At 41.5% G+C, this 18,466-nt stretch overlaps 1 protein-coding gene across 4 annotated transcripts in view; it reads left to right on the top strand.

Moving 5' to 3' along the window:
• Positions 1–16,051, top strand: part of LOC137429354 (protein PALS2-like) — a 729,474-nt gene extending 713,423 nt beyond the window's left edge. For all 4 annotated transcript variants that reach the window (XM_078779703.1, XM_078779704.1, XM_078779705.1 and 1 more), the window contains 2 exons: positions 11,853–11,981; positions 15,674–16,051. In XM_078779703.1, coding sequence (XP_078635829.1) covers positions 11,853–11,981; positions 15,674–15,850 — 306 coding nt within the window. In that variant the 3' untranslated portion in view covers positions 15,851–16,051. The remainder of the gene's footprint in view (positions 1–11,852; positions 11,982–15,673) is intronic.
• Positions 16,052–18,466: the final 2,415 nt, after the last annotated feature.

The raw sequence follows: 18,466 nt of genomic DNA, 5'->3' as shown, positions 1-18,466 counted from the left end.
AGAGAGAAAAGGAGAAGGAGGAAAGGGAGAAAAAGGATGAGGAGAGGGAGAAAAAGGAGAAGAAGGAGAGGGAGGAAAGGGAGCAAAGAGAGAGGGAGGAAAAATATAAAAAGATGGAAATCAGTGAGATTCGTAAAAGATTGAGTGTATTACAGCAAATAAATCAATCTCAACGCACCGAAGAGGAAAGTAAAGAATTAACAACTCTTATGAAGATAATGGTTTCAAAAATAACAACGTCAATGTCTTCAATTTCAGGGAGGAGATTTAAACGAGAAAGTGGTGAAGAAGAAGAAGAAGAAGAAGGAAAAGATTATGTGATTGATGATGTTGGTGTCATTGACTTTAGTTAGTTTTTATTTGTAAATAAATGGAGGAGAGAGTGAAGGCATTCCTTAGGATTCTTTATGTTTTAAAAATAAAGATTGAAATGTATATGTTGAAAACCAAAAAGGTTTTGATACTCTGTCGGAATTTTTCTGATAAATAAATATGAGTTATTGTCTCAAATGTAAAAAGAAAACTAAATCTAAAAATATCTCTTATGTTAAAGCTAAAAATAATAGAGTTTATCAAAAAGGAATATGTCAAGTATGTGGCTCTAAAAAGTGCCAATTCATCTCTCCTAAAAGAGGAGGAGACATACAAAAGTTTCTGTCAGGAAGTAAATTTACAACAACTGGAATTCCAGGGGAATTACACCTTCCAGGGTATTCTTTCTGTGGTCCAGGAACAAACCTGGATAAAAGATTAGATGAGGCTGACAATCCTAAACCTTGGTCTAAACCTACAAATAGGGTTGACGAAGTGTGTATGAAGCATGATATTGCTTATGGGAAAACCACTACGTTGACTGAAAAACATAAAGCCGACAGCGAAATGTTGTATAATTTGTCTTTGATACAAAATCCAACGTTGAGAGAGAAAGTTGATAGGTTTATTGTGAGAAATTTGGTAAATGCTAAATTGAAACTTGGTCTTGGTTATTCCTCAAAAAACTATTAGGCTCTAATGATGTCATCAAGACTGAGGAGCTTTTGGCTGAAGAATTACACAAACCTATAATCACAAAGTTTAAAAGAAGGAAGGTTTATTCTAAATACACCGACCACATATGGTCCGCTGATTTAATTGAATTGAATAATGACAGGGGATACAGGTATGCTTTAACCGTTATTGATTTGAGGAGTAGATTTGCCTGGGTTGTCCCTTTAAAAAATAAAAGGGGTGATACTTTAATGTTAGCCTTTAAGCTAATATTTGATCGGGATAAAAGGAAACCAAAGAAGTTATGGACTGATGAGGGAACAGAGTTCTATAACAAAATATTCATGAAATTTCTTAAGGGGAAGGGTATTAAATTATACAGCACCTTTAATGAAGGAAAGGCAGTTGTTATTGAGCGTTTTAATCGTACTTTAAAAGAGAAATTATATAAAAAATTCACACAACTCGGTTCTCAAAAATGGGTGTATTTAATTCAGGATATTGCAGATAATTACAATAATACAGTTCATTCATCAACAAAATCAAAACCATCAGAAACATTTACAAAATTAGAATATGAAAAGGAGATTAATTTGAGAAAGCCCAAGTTTAAAGTTGGTGATATTGTAAGAATATATAAATGGAAAAGTCATTTTGAGAAAGGTTATACACAAAAATGAACTCGTGAATTATTTAAAATCATTGATGTAATGGATACAGTCCCTTGGACCTACAAATTATATGATTTAAATGGAGAAGAAATCTTGGGTTCATTTTACTCGCAAGAATTACAAAAAACACAAGTAAGCAGATAATACCCTTGAAAATAATAAATAAAATGTAATGGGGATACGTTTTTAAATCTGTGAACCCCAAACACAGAATCCCACAACTTTTTAGTTGGGGCTTAACTTTTGTGTGTGTATAATGGGGATACGTTTTTAAATCTGTGAACCCCAAACACAGAATCCCACAACTTTTTAGTTGGGGCTTAACTTTTGTGTGTGTATAATGGGGATACGTTTTTTAATCTGTGAATCCCAAACACAGAATCCCTCAACTTTCCAGTTGGGGCTTAACTTTTGTGTGTGTATAATGGGGATACGTTTTTAAATCTGTGAACCCCAAACACAGAATCCCACAACTTTTTAGTTGGGGCTTAACTTTTGTGTGTGTGTGAGTGAGTCATAATAATATACAAACCCTAACCCAACCCCAACCCTAACCCAACCCCATCCCTAACCCAAACCCATCCCTAACCCAACCCCATCCCTAACCCAACCCCAACCCTAACCCTCACATTCAAAATCCCATCCCTAGCCCAACCCCATCCCTAACCCAACCCCAACCCTAACCCTCACATTCAAAATCCCAACCCTAACCCAACCCCATCCCTAACCCAACCCCATCCCTAACCCAACCCCATCCCTAACCCAACCCATCCCTAACCCTCACATTCAAAATCCCAACCCTAACCCAATCCCATCCCTAACCCAACCCCAACCCTAACCCTCACATTCAAAATCCCAACCCTAACCCAACCCCATCCCTAACCCAACCCCATCCCTAACCCAACCCCATCCCTAACCCTCACATTCAAAATCCCAACCCTAACCCAATCCCATCCCTAACCCAACCCCAACCCTAACCCTCACATTCAAAATCCCAACCCTAACCCAACCCCATCCCTAACCCAAACCCATCCCTAACCCAACCCCATCCCTAACCCTCACATTCAAAATCCCACCCAAACCCTAACATAATCTTTCTTTTATTCTTTTTTTAAATACGTTTTTTTTTTTTTTTTTCCTCTTCCTCCAATTCTGTCTTTCAAGGCTTTCAAGTTTGAAGAAGTAGAAATGGGAAGAAAGAATTTTCCAGCATTTTCTTCCTCGAACTTTCTTGATATTGCTTAAATCAAGCGTCATTAAATAAAGAACATTGTTCATTGCTTTAGAATCCAAAGAGTCTCCAAGAGGAACCCCACAGGTAGAGTCTCCAAAATAAAACCATCTTTCCAAGTCCCCAAGGTAGAACCACAATTTTCAGAAATATTGGGGGTTTCCGTGATAAGTCTCACATAGTATAACTGCGGACCATCAGGGAAAACTTCCCTTTCCCAATTTTTTAGGGTTTCTATGATGTGTCTCACATAGTATAACTGCGGACCATCAGGGAGAACTCTCCTTGCCCAATTTTTTAGGGTTTCTATGATGTGTCTCACATAGTATAACTGCGGACCATCAGGGAGAACTCTCCTTGCCCAATTTTTTAGGGTTTCTATGATATGTCTCACATAGTATAACTGCAGACCATCAGGGAGAATTCCCATTTCACAATTTTTTAGGGTTTCTATGATGTGTCTCACATAGTATAACTGCGGACCATCAGGGAGAACTCCCCTTTCCCAATTTTCAGAAATTTGTGGGTCTCCAATGTATGACTTGTATTCTGGCTCATCAAGGTAGAACTTGTTCAGTGGGGTTTGTTTTGATAACTCACAAGTATCATCATGGTAAAACTCTTTTTCAGGATTTTGTGGATCTCCAAGGTATAACTCTTTGGCTGGGTCATCAAGGTAGAACTCGTTCTGGGGGTCTTGGTTGTTCAAAATGTCTTCAAACAAAAAAATAACTTCATCCCAAGTTGTGTTAAAAGCAGAATTTTCATTTCGTATCTCAGATACAATTTCCTGTGAAAGAAAATAACAATGTATTAATTTAATACAATATTTTTATTTGTATAAATCAAGCTCTATGAATATTAAAATAAACTTTGTTAACTCTTACACGAGTCTCATCTAAAAAAAAAATTAAAATAAATAATTAAATTAATAATTAATTAAATAAATAAATAAATAAATAAACAAACTTACCTCCATTGATAAGAGGTTCGAGTCCAGTTCATCAATCTGAAGGTTGAGTTCTACACAGGTAGTAGGACTCCAAGGAATAGCAAAGTTATCCCATTCCATTTTGGCATAGTAGTCCATTCTCAAGTGAAGCAGAAAGCGTGTTTGAAAAAGCCTGTGTGGTCGGTGCCTTTTATAAGGACTGGGTGTGTCATTTCCTGTGGAAATTCCCTGGGCGTGTCTTAACTGGAAATGATGTGATGGGAATTCCCTGAAAATGATGTAATGTATTACCTGGAAATGATACAATGCTAAAGAGTTTATAAAGTGGGTGGGGCTTAGCAAAAGTGGGTGGGGCTTATCAAAAGTGGGCGGGGCTTAGCAAAAAGTGTGCGGGCTTATCAAAAGTGGGCGGTGCTTTGCAAAAAGTGGGCGGGGCTTCGCAAAAAGTGGGCGGGGCTTAACAAAAGGGGGGCGCGGGCTTACCAAAAAGTGGACGGAGCTTAACAAAAGGTGGACAGAGCCTACCAAAAAGTGTGTGGCACTGGATGCGCTCAAACAAGAACATTGAGGGAGGTTTACCATTTTATCCTAGCTCAGTTAAAATATCTTAATAAAGAACCAAACTCAAACATATTTTTTGTTAATATATTAGATGGTGAAGAGAGTGGCAAGATAATTAAATTATTTCCCACGCATAAACAAATATTTGTAGGGTCGTTGTTTGAGTGGGCCAAAGATGATTCACCAGATGATATTAAGAGTAAAAGGTTAAAAGGTCCATAAGGTCAGAAGGATCACAGGTTCACACAGAAGGACCATTGTTTAAGTGGTCTAATGAATAAGGATAACATGTCAAAAGGTTAGAAGGTTCGTAAAGAACAGGGTGAGAGAAATAGAGGTGTTTAGGGGCAATGAGGGAGGGGAAAAATTAACATGTAAGTCAATGGGAAAAATGAGAGTGTCCCAGAAGCAACATATATACACTACTCACGTCACATTAATACAGATCCTCCACCTCCACATTTAACTTGGTTAGAGGGTCACACAACACATTAATACAGTTCCTCCACCTCCATATTTAACTTGGGTAGAGGGTCACACGTCACATTAATACAGATCCTCCACCTCCATATTTAACTTGGTTAGAGTCCGCAGGGACGGAAAGTGCAGGTACGGGGTGCTTGGCACTCCCCAGCCGGCCCGCTCTGAAGGTTCGGATCGGGACACCGGGATTCATTCCGGTCGGCCCGGAGGTGGGGGTGCGGGGCCTGTCACGGAACGTCAAAACAAACTCTTCCCTCCCATCCCATCACCCTCCCATCACCCTGCCCCATCACCCTGCCCCATCACCCTCCCCCATCACCCTCCCCCATCACCCTGCCCCATCACCCTCCCATCACCCTGCCATCACCCTCCCATCACCCTGCCATCACCCTGCCCCATCACCCTCCCCCATCACCCTCCCCCATCACCCTGCCATCACCCTCCCCCATCACCCTGCCATCACCCTCCCATCACCCTCCCATCACCCTGCCATCACCCTCCCATCACCCTGCCATCACCCTCCCACCACCCTCTCGTTGGAGGTATTGACTGATATAGGATTAGTTTTCTAAGGCTGTAGGCCGCACCTCATTTTGTCGAATAAAGTGGTATTCGGGTGGTTCCGGTATTTGGGACCGCAGGGACGGAAAGTGCAGCCGGCCCGCTCTGAAGGCTCGGATCGGGACACCGGGATTCATTCCGGTCGCCCGGTCGGCCCTGAGGTGGGGGTGCGGGGCCTGTCACGGAACGTCAAAACAAACGGGTGACATATATTTGTGAAAAAATTTTTAGGGTTGGTTTTCTAAGGCTGTAGGCCGCACCTCATTTTGTCAAATAAAGTGGTATTCGGGTGGTTCCGGTATTTGGGACCGCAGGGACGGAAAGTGCAGGTACGGGGTGCTTGGCACTCCCCAGCCGGCCCGCTCGGGTCACACAACACATTAATACAGTTCCTCCTCCTCCATATTTAACTTGGTTAGAGGGTCACACGTCACATTAATACAGTTCCTCCACCTCCATATTTAACTTGGTTAGAGGGTCACACGTCACATTAATACAGTTCCTCCACCTCCATATTTAACTTGGTTGGAGGGTCACACGTCACATTAATACAGATCCTCCACCTCCATATTTAACTTGGTTAGAGGGTCACACGTCACATTAATACACTTCCTCCACCTCCATATTTAACTTGGTTAGAGGGTCACACGTCACATTAATACCCTTCCTCCACCTCCACATTTAACTTGGTTAGAGGGTCACACGTCACATTAATACAGATCCTCCACCTCCATATTTAACTTGGTTAGAGGGTCACACAACACATTAATACAGATCCTCCACCTCCATATTTAACTTGGTTAGAGGGTCACACGTCACATTAATACAGTTCCTCCACCTCCACATTTAACTTGGTTGGAGGGTCACACGTCACATTAATACAGTTCCTCCACCTCCACATTTAACTTGGTTGGAGGGTCACACGTCACATTAATACAGTTCCTCCACCTCCATATTTAACTTGGTTGGAGGGTCACACGTCACATTAATACAGTTCCTCCACCTCCATATTTAACTTGGTTGGAGGGTCACCCGTCACATTAATACAGTTCCTCCACCTCCACATTTAACTTGGTTGGAGGGTCACACGTCACATTAATACAGTTCCTCCACCTCCATATTTAACTTGGTTGGAGGGTCACACGTCACATTAATACAGTTCCTCCACCTCCATATTTAACTTGGTTGGAGGGTCACACGTCACATTAATACAGTTCCTCCACCTCCACATTTAACTTGGTTGGAGGGTCACACGTCACATTAATACAGTTCCTCCACCTCCACATTTAACTTGGTTGGAGGGTCACACGTCACATTAATACAGTTCCTCCACCTCCATATTTAACTTGGTTGGAGGGTCACACGTCACATTAATACAGTTCCTCCACCTCCATATTTAACTTGGTTGGAGGATCACACGTCACATTAATACAGTTCCTCCACCTCCACATTTAACTTGGTTGGAGGGTCACACGTCACATTAATACAGTTCCTCCACCTCCATATTTAACTTGGTTAGAGGGTCACACAACACATTAATACAGATCCTCCACCTCCATATTTAACTTGGTTAGAGGGTCACACGTCACATTAATACAGTTCCTCCACCTCCACATTTAACTTGGTTAGAGGGTCACACGTCACATTAATACAGTTCCTCCACCTCCACATTTAACTTGGTTGGAGAGTCACACGTCACATTAATACAGTTCCTCCATCTCCATATTTAACTTGGTTGGAGGGTCACATGTCACATTAATACAGTTCCTCCACCTCCATATTTAACTTGGTTAGAGGGTCACACGTCACATTAATACAGTTCCTCCACCTCCATATTTAACTTGGTTAGAGGGTCACACGTCACATTAATACACTTCCTCCACCTCCATATTTAACTTGGTCAGAGGGTCACACGTCACATTAATACACTTCCTCCACCTCCATATTTAACTTGGTTAGAGGGTCACACGTCACATTAATACACTTCCTCCACCTCCATATTTAACTTGGTCAGAGGGTCACACGTCACATTAATACACTTCCTCCACCTCCATATTTAACTTGGTTAGAGGGTCACACGTCACATTAATACACTTCCCCCACCTCCATATTTAACTTGGTTAGAGGGTCACACGTCACATTAATACACTTCCTCCACCTCCATATTTAACTTGGTTAGAGGGTCACACGTCACATTAATACAGTTCCCCCACCTCCATATTTAACTTGGTTAGAGGGTCACACGTCACATTAATACACTTCCTCCACCTCCATATTTAACTACGTTAGAGGGTCACACGTCACATTAATACACTTCCTCCACCTCCATATTTATTGTCAGGTCAGGCCAGATCGAATCTGTGACCTCCTCTAGGTACCATCTATACCTGTACTGCCCGGTTTCAAGGTCGGGTTGTCTGCGACCGAACTGTCTCTCCCACCAGGTTTCCTGTAAAACACTTCATTGTGCAACACACAAAAACACATTTTGAGAGTGGACGTGCTCCGCGATGGTACCTCTGTGGGAGTACCTCTGTGGGAGTATCTCTGTGGGAGTATCTCTGTGGGAGTACCTCTGTGGGAGTACGTCGTGATAGTACCTCTGTGGGAGTACGTCGTGATAGTACCTCTGTGGGAGTACGTCGTGATAGTACCTCTGTGGGAGTACCTCTGTTGGAGTACCTCTGTGGGAGTATCTCTGTGGGAGTATCTCTGTGGGAGTACCTCTGTGGGAGTACGTCGTGATAGTACCTCTGTGGGAGTATCTCTGTGGGAGTATCTCTGTGGGAGTATCTCTGTTGGAGTATCTCTGTTGGAGTATCTCTGTGGGAGTACGTCGTGATAGTGCCTCTGTGGGAGTATCTCTGTGGGAGTACCTCTGTGGGAGTACGTCGTGATAGTACCTCTGTGGGTGTATCTCTGTGGGAGTACCTCTTGTGGGAGTACCTCTGTGGGAGTACCTCTTGTGGGAGTACCTCTGTGGGAGTACCTCTTGTGGGAGTACCTCTGTGGGAGTACCTCTGTGGGAGTACCTCCTGCGCAGCTGTCCTTCACAGGGCAGCTCACCGGATGACGGTATTGGGGCAAAGACTTCTGGGACCCTTATTCTTTTATGAAAGGAGGAAAACCACCGTGGGAAACTTCCTGGGTCGGTTGTGGTGGTGCGTGTCGGGGTGGTGCTGAGGTGTCATCCACCGGACTCCTCGGGTTAACTTGAGGTGGATGTGATGTTTTACTTTTGTTGTGGGATTGTGATGGAACGACGTGAAAACATGTCATAATGGTAATCCATGAGGATTGTGGTGTCTTATTGTGGTGTCATTCCTATACCTTGTTTGGTTGTTTTGTTTGATATTTATTCCCTCTATGTTTTTACAATTTTTAACGTTTTTTTACCTCTGCCACCAAAGATGGATGGAGGTTATGTCTTCGTCCCTGTCTGTTTGTTTGTCTGTTTGTGAACAGGATATGTTCAAAGGTTATGGACGGATTCAGCCGAACCTTGGTGGACATGTTGGGTTTGTGACAAGGACGTATCGATTCAATTTCGGTGAAGATTTGGATCCGGATACAATATTTTTTTATTGTTTTTTAAAGTGATTCTTCACCTTTGAGTGATTGGGTCAAAAACGATATGTAGCATGATATTCCACAAGGTTGTGGACGACGTATGACAAAACTTGGCTGTGAGATGGTTTGGTGACGAGAACAAGCCGATTAGATTTTGGTTCAGGTCTGGATCCAGATCCGGCCGATCAGTCAGACCAGGTCACTCTACTCTGGACATGCTGCTTCTGCTGTCTCAACAATGGATGGAGGTCCTCAATGCCAAACAGGAAATCAGAGCTGTCTCCCTTGACATATCACGTGCCTTCGACACGGTCTGGCATCCCGCGCTGCTCACCAAACTCTCCTCTTTTGGTATCCATGGAAATCTCCACGCATGGCTGGCGGACTTCCTCTCTAGTCGTAGTCAACGTGTGGCCCTGAATGGGTTTCTCTCATCTCCCCTTCCTGTTCAGGCTGGAGTTCCCCAAGGTAGTGTTCTGGGCCCTGTGCTTTTTCTGGTCTTCATCAATGATCTCTTCGACTCTCTGGAATATCCTCTCTATCTCTTTGCTGATGACTCTACTCTCTGTCGCTCCATTCCTCATCCCTCAGATCGGCAGTCTGCAGCCTCCTCACTCTCTGCAGACCTGGACAAAATCACAGACTGGTCAAACAAGTGGAACATGTCTTTCAATCCTGACAAATCTCACACTCTTACGATGTCTCTCCGAAAAGACCGACTGGACAACCCTCCCATCTACTTTCTGAACAATCCTCTCCAAGAAGTTCTGTCGCTCAAGCTTTTGGGTCTCACTATCTGCCATGATCTTTCTTGGGAAAACCACATTTCCAAGCTGGCCTCCAAAGCCAGTCGCCGACTGGGCATCCACCGTCGTGCGAAGTCCTTCCTCGCCACACCTGAGCTCCTCACCGCATACAAAGCTCAGGCTCCCACTACTGTACACATTCTGTTTCTATTGCCATTTATTAAATGGAAGTTTGCTTTTATTGTCGTTTTTATTAGTAAATTGTTCATAAGGTTTGTGAGCCTGCCTTTTTGCCCTGTCATCTTGCACGAAAGGTCCTGCTTGGTCGCCAAAGCCATTGATTGGGTGGGATGGAGGCCCCTCCCACAGCATTTGAATTCATCCAATCAGGTCGCTCAGTAATCCTGGGTCAATCATGCCCAGCGCAACTGTTGTTCCCCAACACCCGGTCATGATCGAATATTTTACATCCACCAACAACCGCAGCTGACAGACAGGGCCCCTTGGTTATCTTCCTTCCTATTGACAGTAGACACATTAATGCATCGCGCTGCATCTGACACACCAGGGTAACCGTTTATATTTTATATCTGGGTTTACCTTTGGGTTTACCTCGACCTACCGAGATTCAGATCCATCCATGCAAGACAGCTCATAGGAGTGTGTGCCTCCGTGGAAGCCATCATGCTAGGCCCTGTCTCATCCCATACTGTCTCATCCTGCTAGGACCTGTCTGTCTCATCTACTCACTTGTAAATGTCAAATTATTTTGATTGTGTAGTAATTTGCATATTTTAAGCCTGCTTTCAATCTACAACCATCTGTTGATGTTTCTGTTGCTGCTGAGATGATAATCAAGCTACATCTTGGTCTCTTTGATGTTCCCATATGAGCACTCTCAATTTGCTTATGATGTACTGTATTGATTTGTACATTGTCTGCTAATGTCCGAGCAATTAATTCAAAGTGCATTGTCTTGTAATGTCCTTATCCTACAGGTGATTTATGTACAAGTGGCTACATGAGTTTTTTTGTCCCTGAAGCAAAAGGTTTTGTTTTTTTAAGCGATAAAAGTTGCAAAAGCTGCTTTATTTACACACCGTAACCCAGTGCAGCGAGGGCCTTGATAAGATCACAATTGTTATTCATTGTTGGTTCACGAGTTATCAAGTGGCCACTTTATTCGTCATGTGTGTGCGTCTGTCTGTGTGTGCGTCTGTCTGTCCGCAGCATAACCACCCGATGATATCATCCGATCTTGATGAAACTTGGGTGGGAGGTTGATGTTGATATCATGATCTAGTTGTGTCCTGCCTAGACTGGGCGTATTGCACCCATTGTGGGCGGAGCCACGCCCATAAAAGATGTCTTTTTCGGGGGTAATCGAGTTCAAGCTACATATTCTCCGAGGGGTTTGGTGGAATCTGACAGGGGTTTCGGTATTTGGTTAGGCCAATGTCATGCGTCTAGCCCCACGGAGCTCGATTTTTCATTTTCGCCCCAAGGTCAAGGTCACAAGGTCACAAAATTTAGAAAAGTCGATTTTTGATGGTTTTATTACATTGTTCGCTTCCTGATAGGGTGAAATGTCGTACATGATCTTATATTATCACATACATCATGAAATACAAGTTTTCCAACAAATTTCAGAATCCTCGACCTTTGACCTTTGAAGGTCACAAAGGTCAAATTTTCAAAGTTTTCGGAATCGAACCAAATTTTCGGTATTGTGTAGCTAACTAGTCTCATAACTGATTATACATTATTTTCTATCTCATTTCAAGGTCAGTAACCTTCGTTTTGACATTTCAAGGTCACAAAGGTCAAATTTTCAAAGTTGTCGGAATCGAACCGAATTTTCGGTATTGTGTAGATAACTAGTCTCATAACTGATTATACATTATTTTCTATCTCATTTCAAGGTCAGTAACCTTCGTTTTGACATTTCCGGGCCTGGCCTGTCCGGGCCTGTTTCGGTTATAGTTCGTCCTTTGTCATTGAATACCGCTCGCTCGTGAACCATCGTCGTCTCCTGATTTGTTGTTTTTAACATGGTGTCCTGTTGTCTACATTTTCTTTTTAAACTTGAGGCCCTCAAGTTGCTGCGGACAGCAGAGTACATGCCTTACGTCGTATTCATCGCGGCTCCTCCACTCGCCGTCCTGCAAGCTATGCACAGGATGGGATTAGATGCTGGAACAACAAACAAGCAACTGACGGTGTGTGTTTTGTTGATGAAAGTTAAAGAAAATTTTAATTATCCACCTATTGTGTACATTGCATGATTATCCCCTTGCGTGCTCTATCTTCTTGGCGATACAGTCCTGTTTAGGTCGCCAGAGCCATTGATTGGGTGGTAACAAGGCCCCGCCTACAGCATTTCAATTCGCCCAATCAGGCCGCTCGGAAATCTTGGGGCAATTACACACAGCACAACTGTGATCCACCAAGACCCGGTCTTCTTAGAATATTTTACTGCTGTGTGCTTAAAGGATGACCAAATTTACTTTGATCGCAGGATCATTGAACTCCACTAAAGTACCGTCTACAACCTTTTATAAATATTTCGTGCAAGTGTCAAGCCATTTCACCATGGACGTATCATTCCAGACGTACAGTGCATTCAGAAAGTATTCAGACCCCTTCACTTTTTTGACATTTTGTTATGTTGCAGCCTTCTGCTGAAATCGTTTAAATTCATTTTTCCCTCATCAATCTACACTCAATACCCCATAATGACAAAGAGAAAACAGGATTTTAGAAAGTTTTGCAAATTTATTAAAAAGAAAAAACTGAAATATCACATTGACTTAAGTATTCAGACCCTTTGCTATGACACTTGAAATTTAGCTCAGGTGCCTCCCATTTCTCTTGATCATCTTTGAGATGTTTCTACACCTTGATTGGAGTCCACCTGTGGTCAATGCAATTGATTGGACATGATTTGGAAAGGCACACACCTGTCTATATAAGGTCTCACAGCTGACAATGCATGTCAAAGCAGAAACTCTACCATGAAGCCCAAGGAACTGTCCATAGAACTCCGAGATAGAATTGTGAGGAGGCATAGATCTGGGGAAGGGTATAAAACAATTTCTAGTGTTGAAAGTTCCCAAGGGCACAGTGAGCTCCATAACCAGGAAATGGAAAGAATGTGGAACTACCCAGACTCTTCCTAGAGCTTGTCATCTGACCAAACTGAGCAACCAGGCAAGAAGGACCTTGGTCAGGTAGGTGATCAAGAACCCAATGACCACTCTGACAGAACTACAGAGTTCCTTGGCTGAGAAGGGACAACCTGCCAGAAGGACAAGAGACCCTGCAGCACTTCACAAATCTCGGCTTTATGGGAGAGTGGCCAAACAGAAGCCACTCCTGAGAAAAAGGCACATGACAGCACACCTGGAGTTTGCAAGAAGGCAAGAGAAAGACTTTGAGAGCATGAGGCAAAAGCTTATGTGGTCTGAATGCAAGTAGAATGCAAAGTGCTACATCTGGAGGAAACCGAGTACTGAGGATTGAATACTTATGTAAAATAGATATTTCTGTATTTAATTTTAAATTATTTTGATAATATTTCTAAAAAAAATTCCACTTTGACAATATAGGGTAATATGTGTAGATCAGTGACAAAAATCTCAATTTAATCCATTTTTACTTTAATCCATTTTAAATTCAGGCTGTAACAACAAAATGTGAAAAAGTCAAGGGGTGTGAATACTTTCTGAAGGCACTATAACTGTTGGTTTAAAGGGGGACATAGAAATGGTTAAATAGTTTAAGAAAACCTTGTAAGGTATTCCAGTGGTTATTTAATGCATTTTGTATTTGGATTGGATAATGTTTCTTCCAGAATGCTTGAGAATTTTGCTCTTCCTGATGGTCTGAGGGATGTCTTGGGAATTTTTAAGTGATGAGATGGACAGTTAAATTGGGTGAGGGTAGTAAAGATGTCTGACAGGATGGAGTAGATGTAGTGCACTCACCTTTGTGCTCTCACGTCTGGAGTAAATTCATGGCCTGCGTATGTAAACCGTCAGACGAGTGCTTCACAGACAACGCATTGCATCAAGTCCACCATCCCTCGGATAAACGTTAATCTGGAGGCCTGTCTACGAGACGCTGAACATCGGAGACTTATTGCTCGCACCTTGGCCATGAAATTCCTTTCCTGCTCCTAATTTGCTGCAGCATTGCATTAGCGTTTACTGCTCTTATTAGCGGCACATCCATAACTCAGTAATGATTCAAGAGATGGGCTGAATTCTTACTTGAAACCCAGTCCAATATGCATTTGCAAGAAGAAGAAGAAGAGGTCCGTTAGGATTTCAGGACTTAATTGTATACAACCAAAACTTCTATTGATAAGTTGGGGGATGTTGTGCAGAGTTGGCTGGCAGATATTTTCATTACAAACTAGAACGGCACTTGGTATATCGCATACCTCTGCCAGGTTGAACAGTTTACCTTTCGTATTCCACTGATGGGCCGGATCTGCATCCGAACCTGAACCAAAAATGTAATTGGCTTGTTCTTGTCACCTGCCCAACTCTTCCACCAAGTTTTGTCTTCATTCATTCATAACTTCTTGAAATATCATGCTATATATTGTTTCTGGCTCCATCTCTCAATGATTGAAGAATCACTTCAAAAAAAAAAATCAAATTATCGTATCCAGATTCAAATCTTCACCAAAATCTAATCAATTCTTCCTTTTCACACACCCAACCTGTCCACCACGTTTCTCCCGAATCCGTCCATAACTTTTTGAAATATCGTCATATATATATATTTTTTTGGCCGTTATCACTCAATGGTGAAGAATCACTTAAAAATCTCATATCTGGATCTGAATTCGGATATTCACCAAAATCTAATCAATTCTTCCTTTTCACACACCCAACCTGTCCACCACGTTTGAATCCATCCATAACTTTTTGAAATATCGTTATATATATATATATATATATTTATTTATTTATTTATTAATTTTTTTGGAAGTATCACTCAATGGTGAAGAATCACTTAAAAATCTCATATCTGGATCTGAATTCGGATATTCACCAAAATCTAATCAATTCTTCCTTTCACACACCCAACCTGTCCACCACGTTTGAATCCATCCATAACTTTTTGAAATATCGTTATATATATATATATATATTTATTTATTTATTTATTAATTTTTTTGGAAGTATCACTCAATGGTGAAGAATCACTTAAAAATCTCATATCTGGATCTGGATTCGGATATTCACCAAAATCTAATCAATTCTTCCTTTTCACACACCCAACCTGTCCATCACGTTTGAATCCATCCATAACTTTTTGAAATATCGTTATATATATATATATTTATTTATTTATTTATTAATTTTTTTGGAAGTATCACTCAATGGTGAAGAATCACTTAAAAATCTCATATCTCGATCTGAATTCGGATATTCACCAAAATCTAATCAATTCTTCCTTTTCACACACCCAACCTGTCCACCACGTTTCTTCCGAATCCGTCCATAACTTTTTTGAGATAACCTGCTCACAGACAGACAAATAAACGAATATACAGGGGTGAAAACATAACTTCCATCCACTTTCAGTGGCGGAGTTAATATATAACTCCGCCACTGAAAGTGGATGGAAGTTATGTTTTCACCCCTGTGATTCATTGCAGACTTCAGGTAGAAGTTTTGGTTCTGAAGTTAATTTTTTGAAAGAGAGAATGTATTCAAAGCTGGGATTTGAAATGGCAACATAAGGAAACCTCTATAATTAGAGATGTTCATGTTTGGTATTTATAAATATATAAATATATAAATATTATGAAGAAGTGGAGCAAATATTGTTATACTCTTTCTCAGTAAGCCATCTTTTTCTCATCTTTAATCCATGTGCCTGATGTATCCAACAGGACAATGACCTGAAGAAAACAAGCGAGGAAAGCAATAGGATTCAGCAAACCTATGGCCACTACTTTGACGTTACCATTGTCAACGAAGGCCTTGACGAGACCTTCAAGAAGCTGCTGCAGGTGTTGAATCAGCTCACCGTGGATTACCAGTGGGTTCCTGTGAGCTGGGTTTACTGAAACAGGAAAAAGAGGAACAGAACATTTCTTTCTACATTTGTCCACGAGAACGTTTCCTGCCATTGGACCAGACACAAAGACACAAAGCTGGGTGAAGAACACCGATACCCCGACATGCTCTTGTGATGGGAATATCCTGTTTCCTCTTCATCAGCAAGCACGTTGCACCAAATATGCATTTTTATTTATTTATTTATTTTCCTCCTGCGCCATCTTGTGCTGATGCTGATGATGACAGTCAGACGAAAGTCAGGGCCCAATCTGCTTTGCTAGTTTTTTACGGTGAAACCATAGCTGTGAGATGATACGCCAACTGGAAATGAACACTTTCCGATCAGCAGACAATTGGAATCCAGGTAAATGTGTTTCACCTTGGCATGATGGAAACAACCTGAAACATTCATGTGAAACGATAATGCTTGGGGGTGCATACAAGGTAATGAAGGTTCAAAGAGTTTGATTCGAGTTTTCCTTATCTATGTAGAGCTGGAACATTTTATCGACAAAGTGAGACCATTTCCACCAATGGCAATGAACTGTTTTATTCTTGGTGCTTCGGACCAGCCCAGCCAACACAGACTTGTGACGGGGAAGGCCCAAATAATAGGCTTTTTAAACCTTAACTTTAGGTATCAATCCCTCAACATCCGCGACGTGAAACACGAGTGTGCGTTGCTCACCACGAGAACTTATTTCAGGTTCTCACAGGTATGATCTCAAGTTGGGTTCCAGCCTGCTTTTCACACCATCCTGCTCACCATGTGGGTAAGATGGTCCATTCTTTGTGCATTCTCCAATATGGCTGGACATCAAACTTGCCAAGCGTCCGTCTTCGAGACAACTCGGTCAGCCCTTGGAAGAGGTCTGGAGGAAGTTGTTTGCGCAAGATAATGGATAAACCTTTACGTAACAACATGGATGCAGTGAACAAGGAAGAGCTAGGGTGTTAAATATATAATCGTCATCTTAAGTCATCCTTTGATTATCGACTGGCCATCAAAACAATGATTACGGAAAAAGTAATCTCTTTGATGAAAAATATATTCTCTACAATGATTGGTCTAAATTTTGGCGGGTTTTTAAAATAATTAAATGGATTTGGATTTCATTTATTTGAGGGAAAGTCAGATACACGGTTTATGTATATATATCTTACTATAATTCACCAAATGTCCGTCTGTCTGTCTGTCTGTTCGTTTCCAGGTACCTGAAAAAACGGCTGAACCGATCACAACGATATTTTGGGTGGGTATTCCTGGGACTCCCTGGAGTAAAATAGGCTATATATTTTTTTCCCATTTTCTTCCAATTTTTTCCAATTTTTCCAATTTTCCAGTTTTTCCAAACATGATGGAATGATATTTACCGATATGAACAGTGATGTGGCTTTTATTTAAATTCTACAAATACTGTTTAGATTTTGATGAGAATTATGAACCTGCCTCAAATGCGGAAGTGGACAGATTACGGCAATGCGCGGGTTTGATAATATCCCAATACAACCGTCATTCAATCGTAATGTTAAATCGTTAAACGTTAATCGTGTTAATCGTTTTGTTAAAGTATCAATTGATTATTGGAATTGAGTGAATACAATTACGATTTTGAATTCGTAATTGTATTCACCCAACAGTACAGAACTTCACATCAGGATTTAAATATTTGTTTATGTCACGAATGTTGTTAAAAGTTTATTTTTTATATGAAGGTTATTTAATTTGTGATTGGAGTTATGCTGTTTGGAATGAAAAAAGAGATATCGAGTTCAAGTGAATGACGAAATGCCGTCACGGTTTTACGTTCTAAGCGTGATATTCGTGGATCGCCATATGCAGATTCGCCATTGACTGGGAATGGAACACACGTACCCGTTTGTTTGTGAACGGGTACGTTTTTCATGGAAGTCCTTCACGAACTTGCTGTCCATATCTGACGTGCGACTGAAGGTGCTACAGGAATGTGGAATTTATTGGTTTCATGCTTTAGCATTCGCCATTTCTGCATTGTCTGTTTGCTTCTGGCCTCCCACCCATGCGTAGCACGGGTACCTCACTAGTATATTAAATTTTATTGGTGAGAGGGTTACAGTCAAACATCCAGCATTCACATAAATTGGCTGGTAAGGTTAATAAGATGTAAATTTTCTGAAATGTGAATTGAATTGGCCTTGTCACTCACCAGTCATGGTAACTAGTTTTCTCTAAATCTATGTGGTGCATACAAAAGGTTTCCAGAATTAGATGAATAGTCCGAGAAACACCGTTTAAAGCAACACTTTTTATTATCATTTATTTTCATGATCTAAGGCTCGTAGTGCAACTTCCACACCCAGACATACACACTTGGACATACAGAAAGCACACGCGACACAACACAGGAATGTTAGAGGAGACAGAAAACAGCCACTGAGCTTTGGAGAAGGCACGTCACTTCCTGTGGCTCTCTGGGTACCAGCGACGTCACAACAATGGCACCACTATTCTCACCTCACTCAGCGGGGCGTTTCCCAAAGAGAAGTTTCCTCCTACCCATGAATGTCAACTTTTGGAGATTGTCCACGATGCTTTATCCTTTTAAATGCTGAGAGTCAAGCAAGGAAGTAGCACACACCATTTT

This window comes from Myxine glutinosa, chromosome 6, assembly GCF_964187855.1.
Source record: "Myxine glutinosa chromosome 6, kmMyxGlut1.1, whole genome shotgun sequence".
NCBI lineage: Eukaryota > Metazoa > Chordata > Myxini > Myxiniformes > Myxinidae > Myxine > Myxine glutinosa.
The sequence above is the reverse complement of the archived record's forward strand: the minus strand, read 5'-3'. Positions and strand labels throughout refer to the sequence as shown.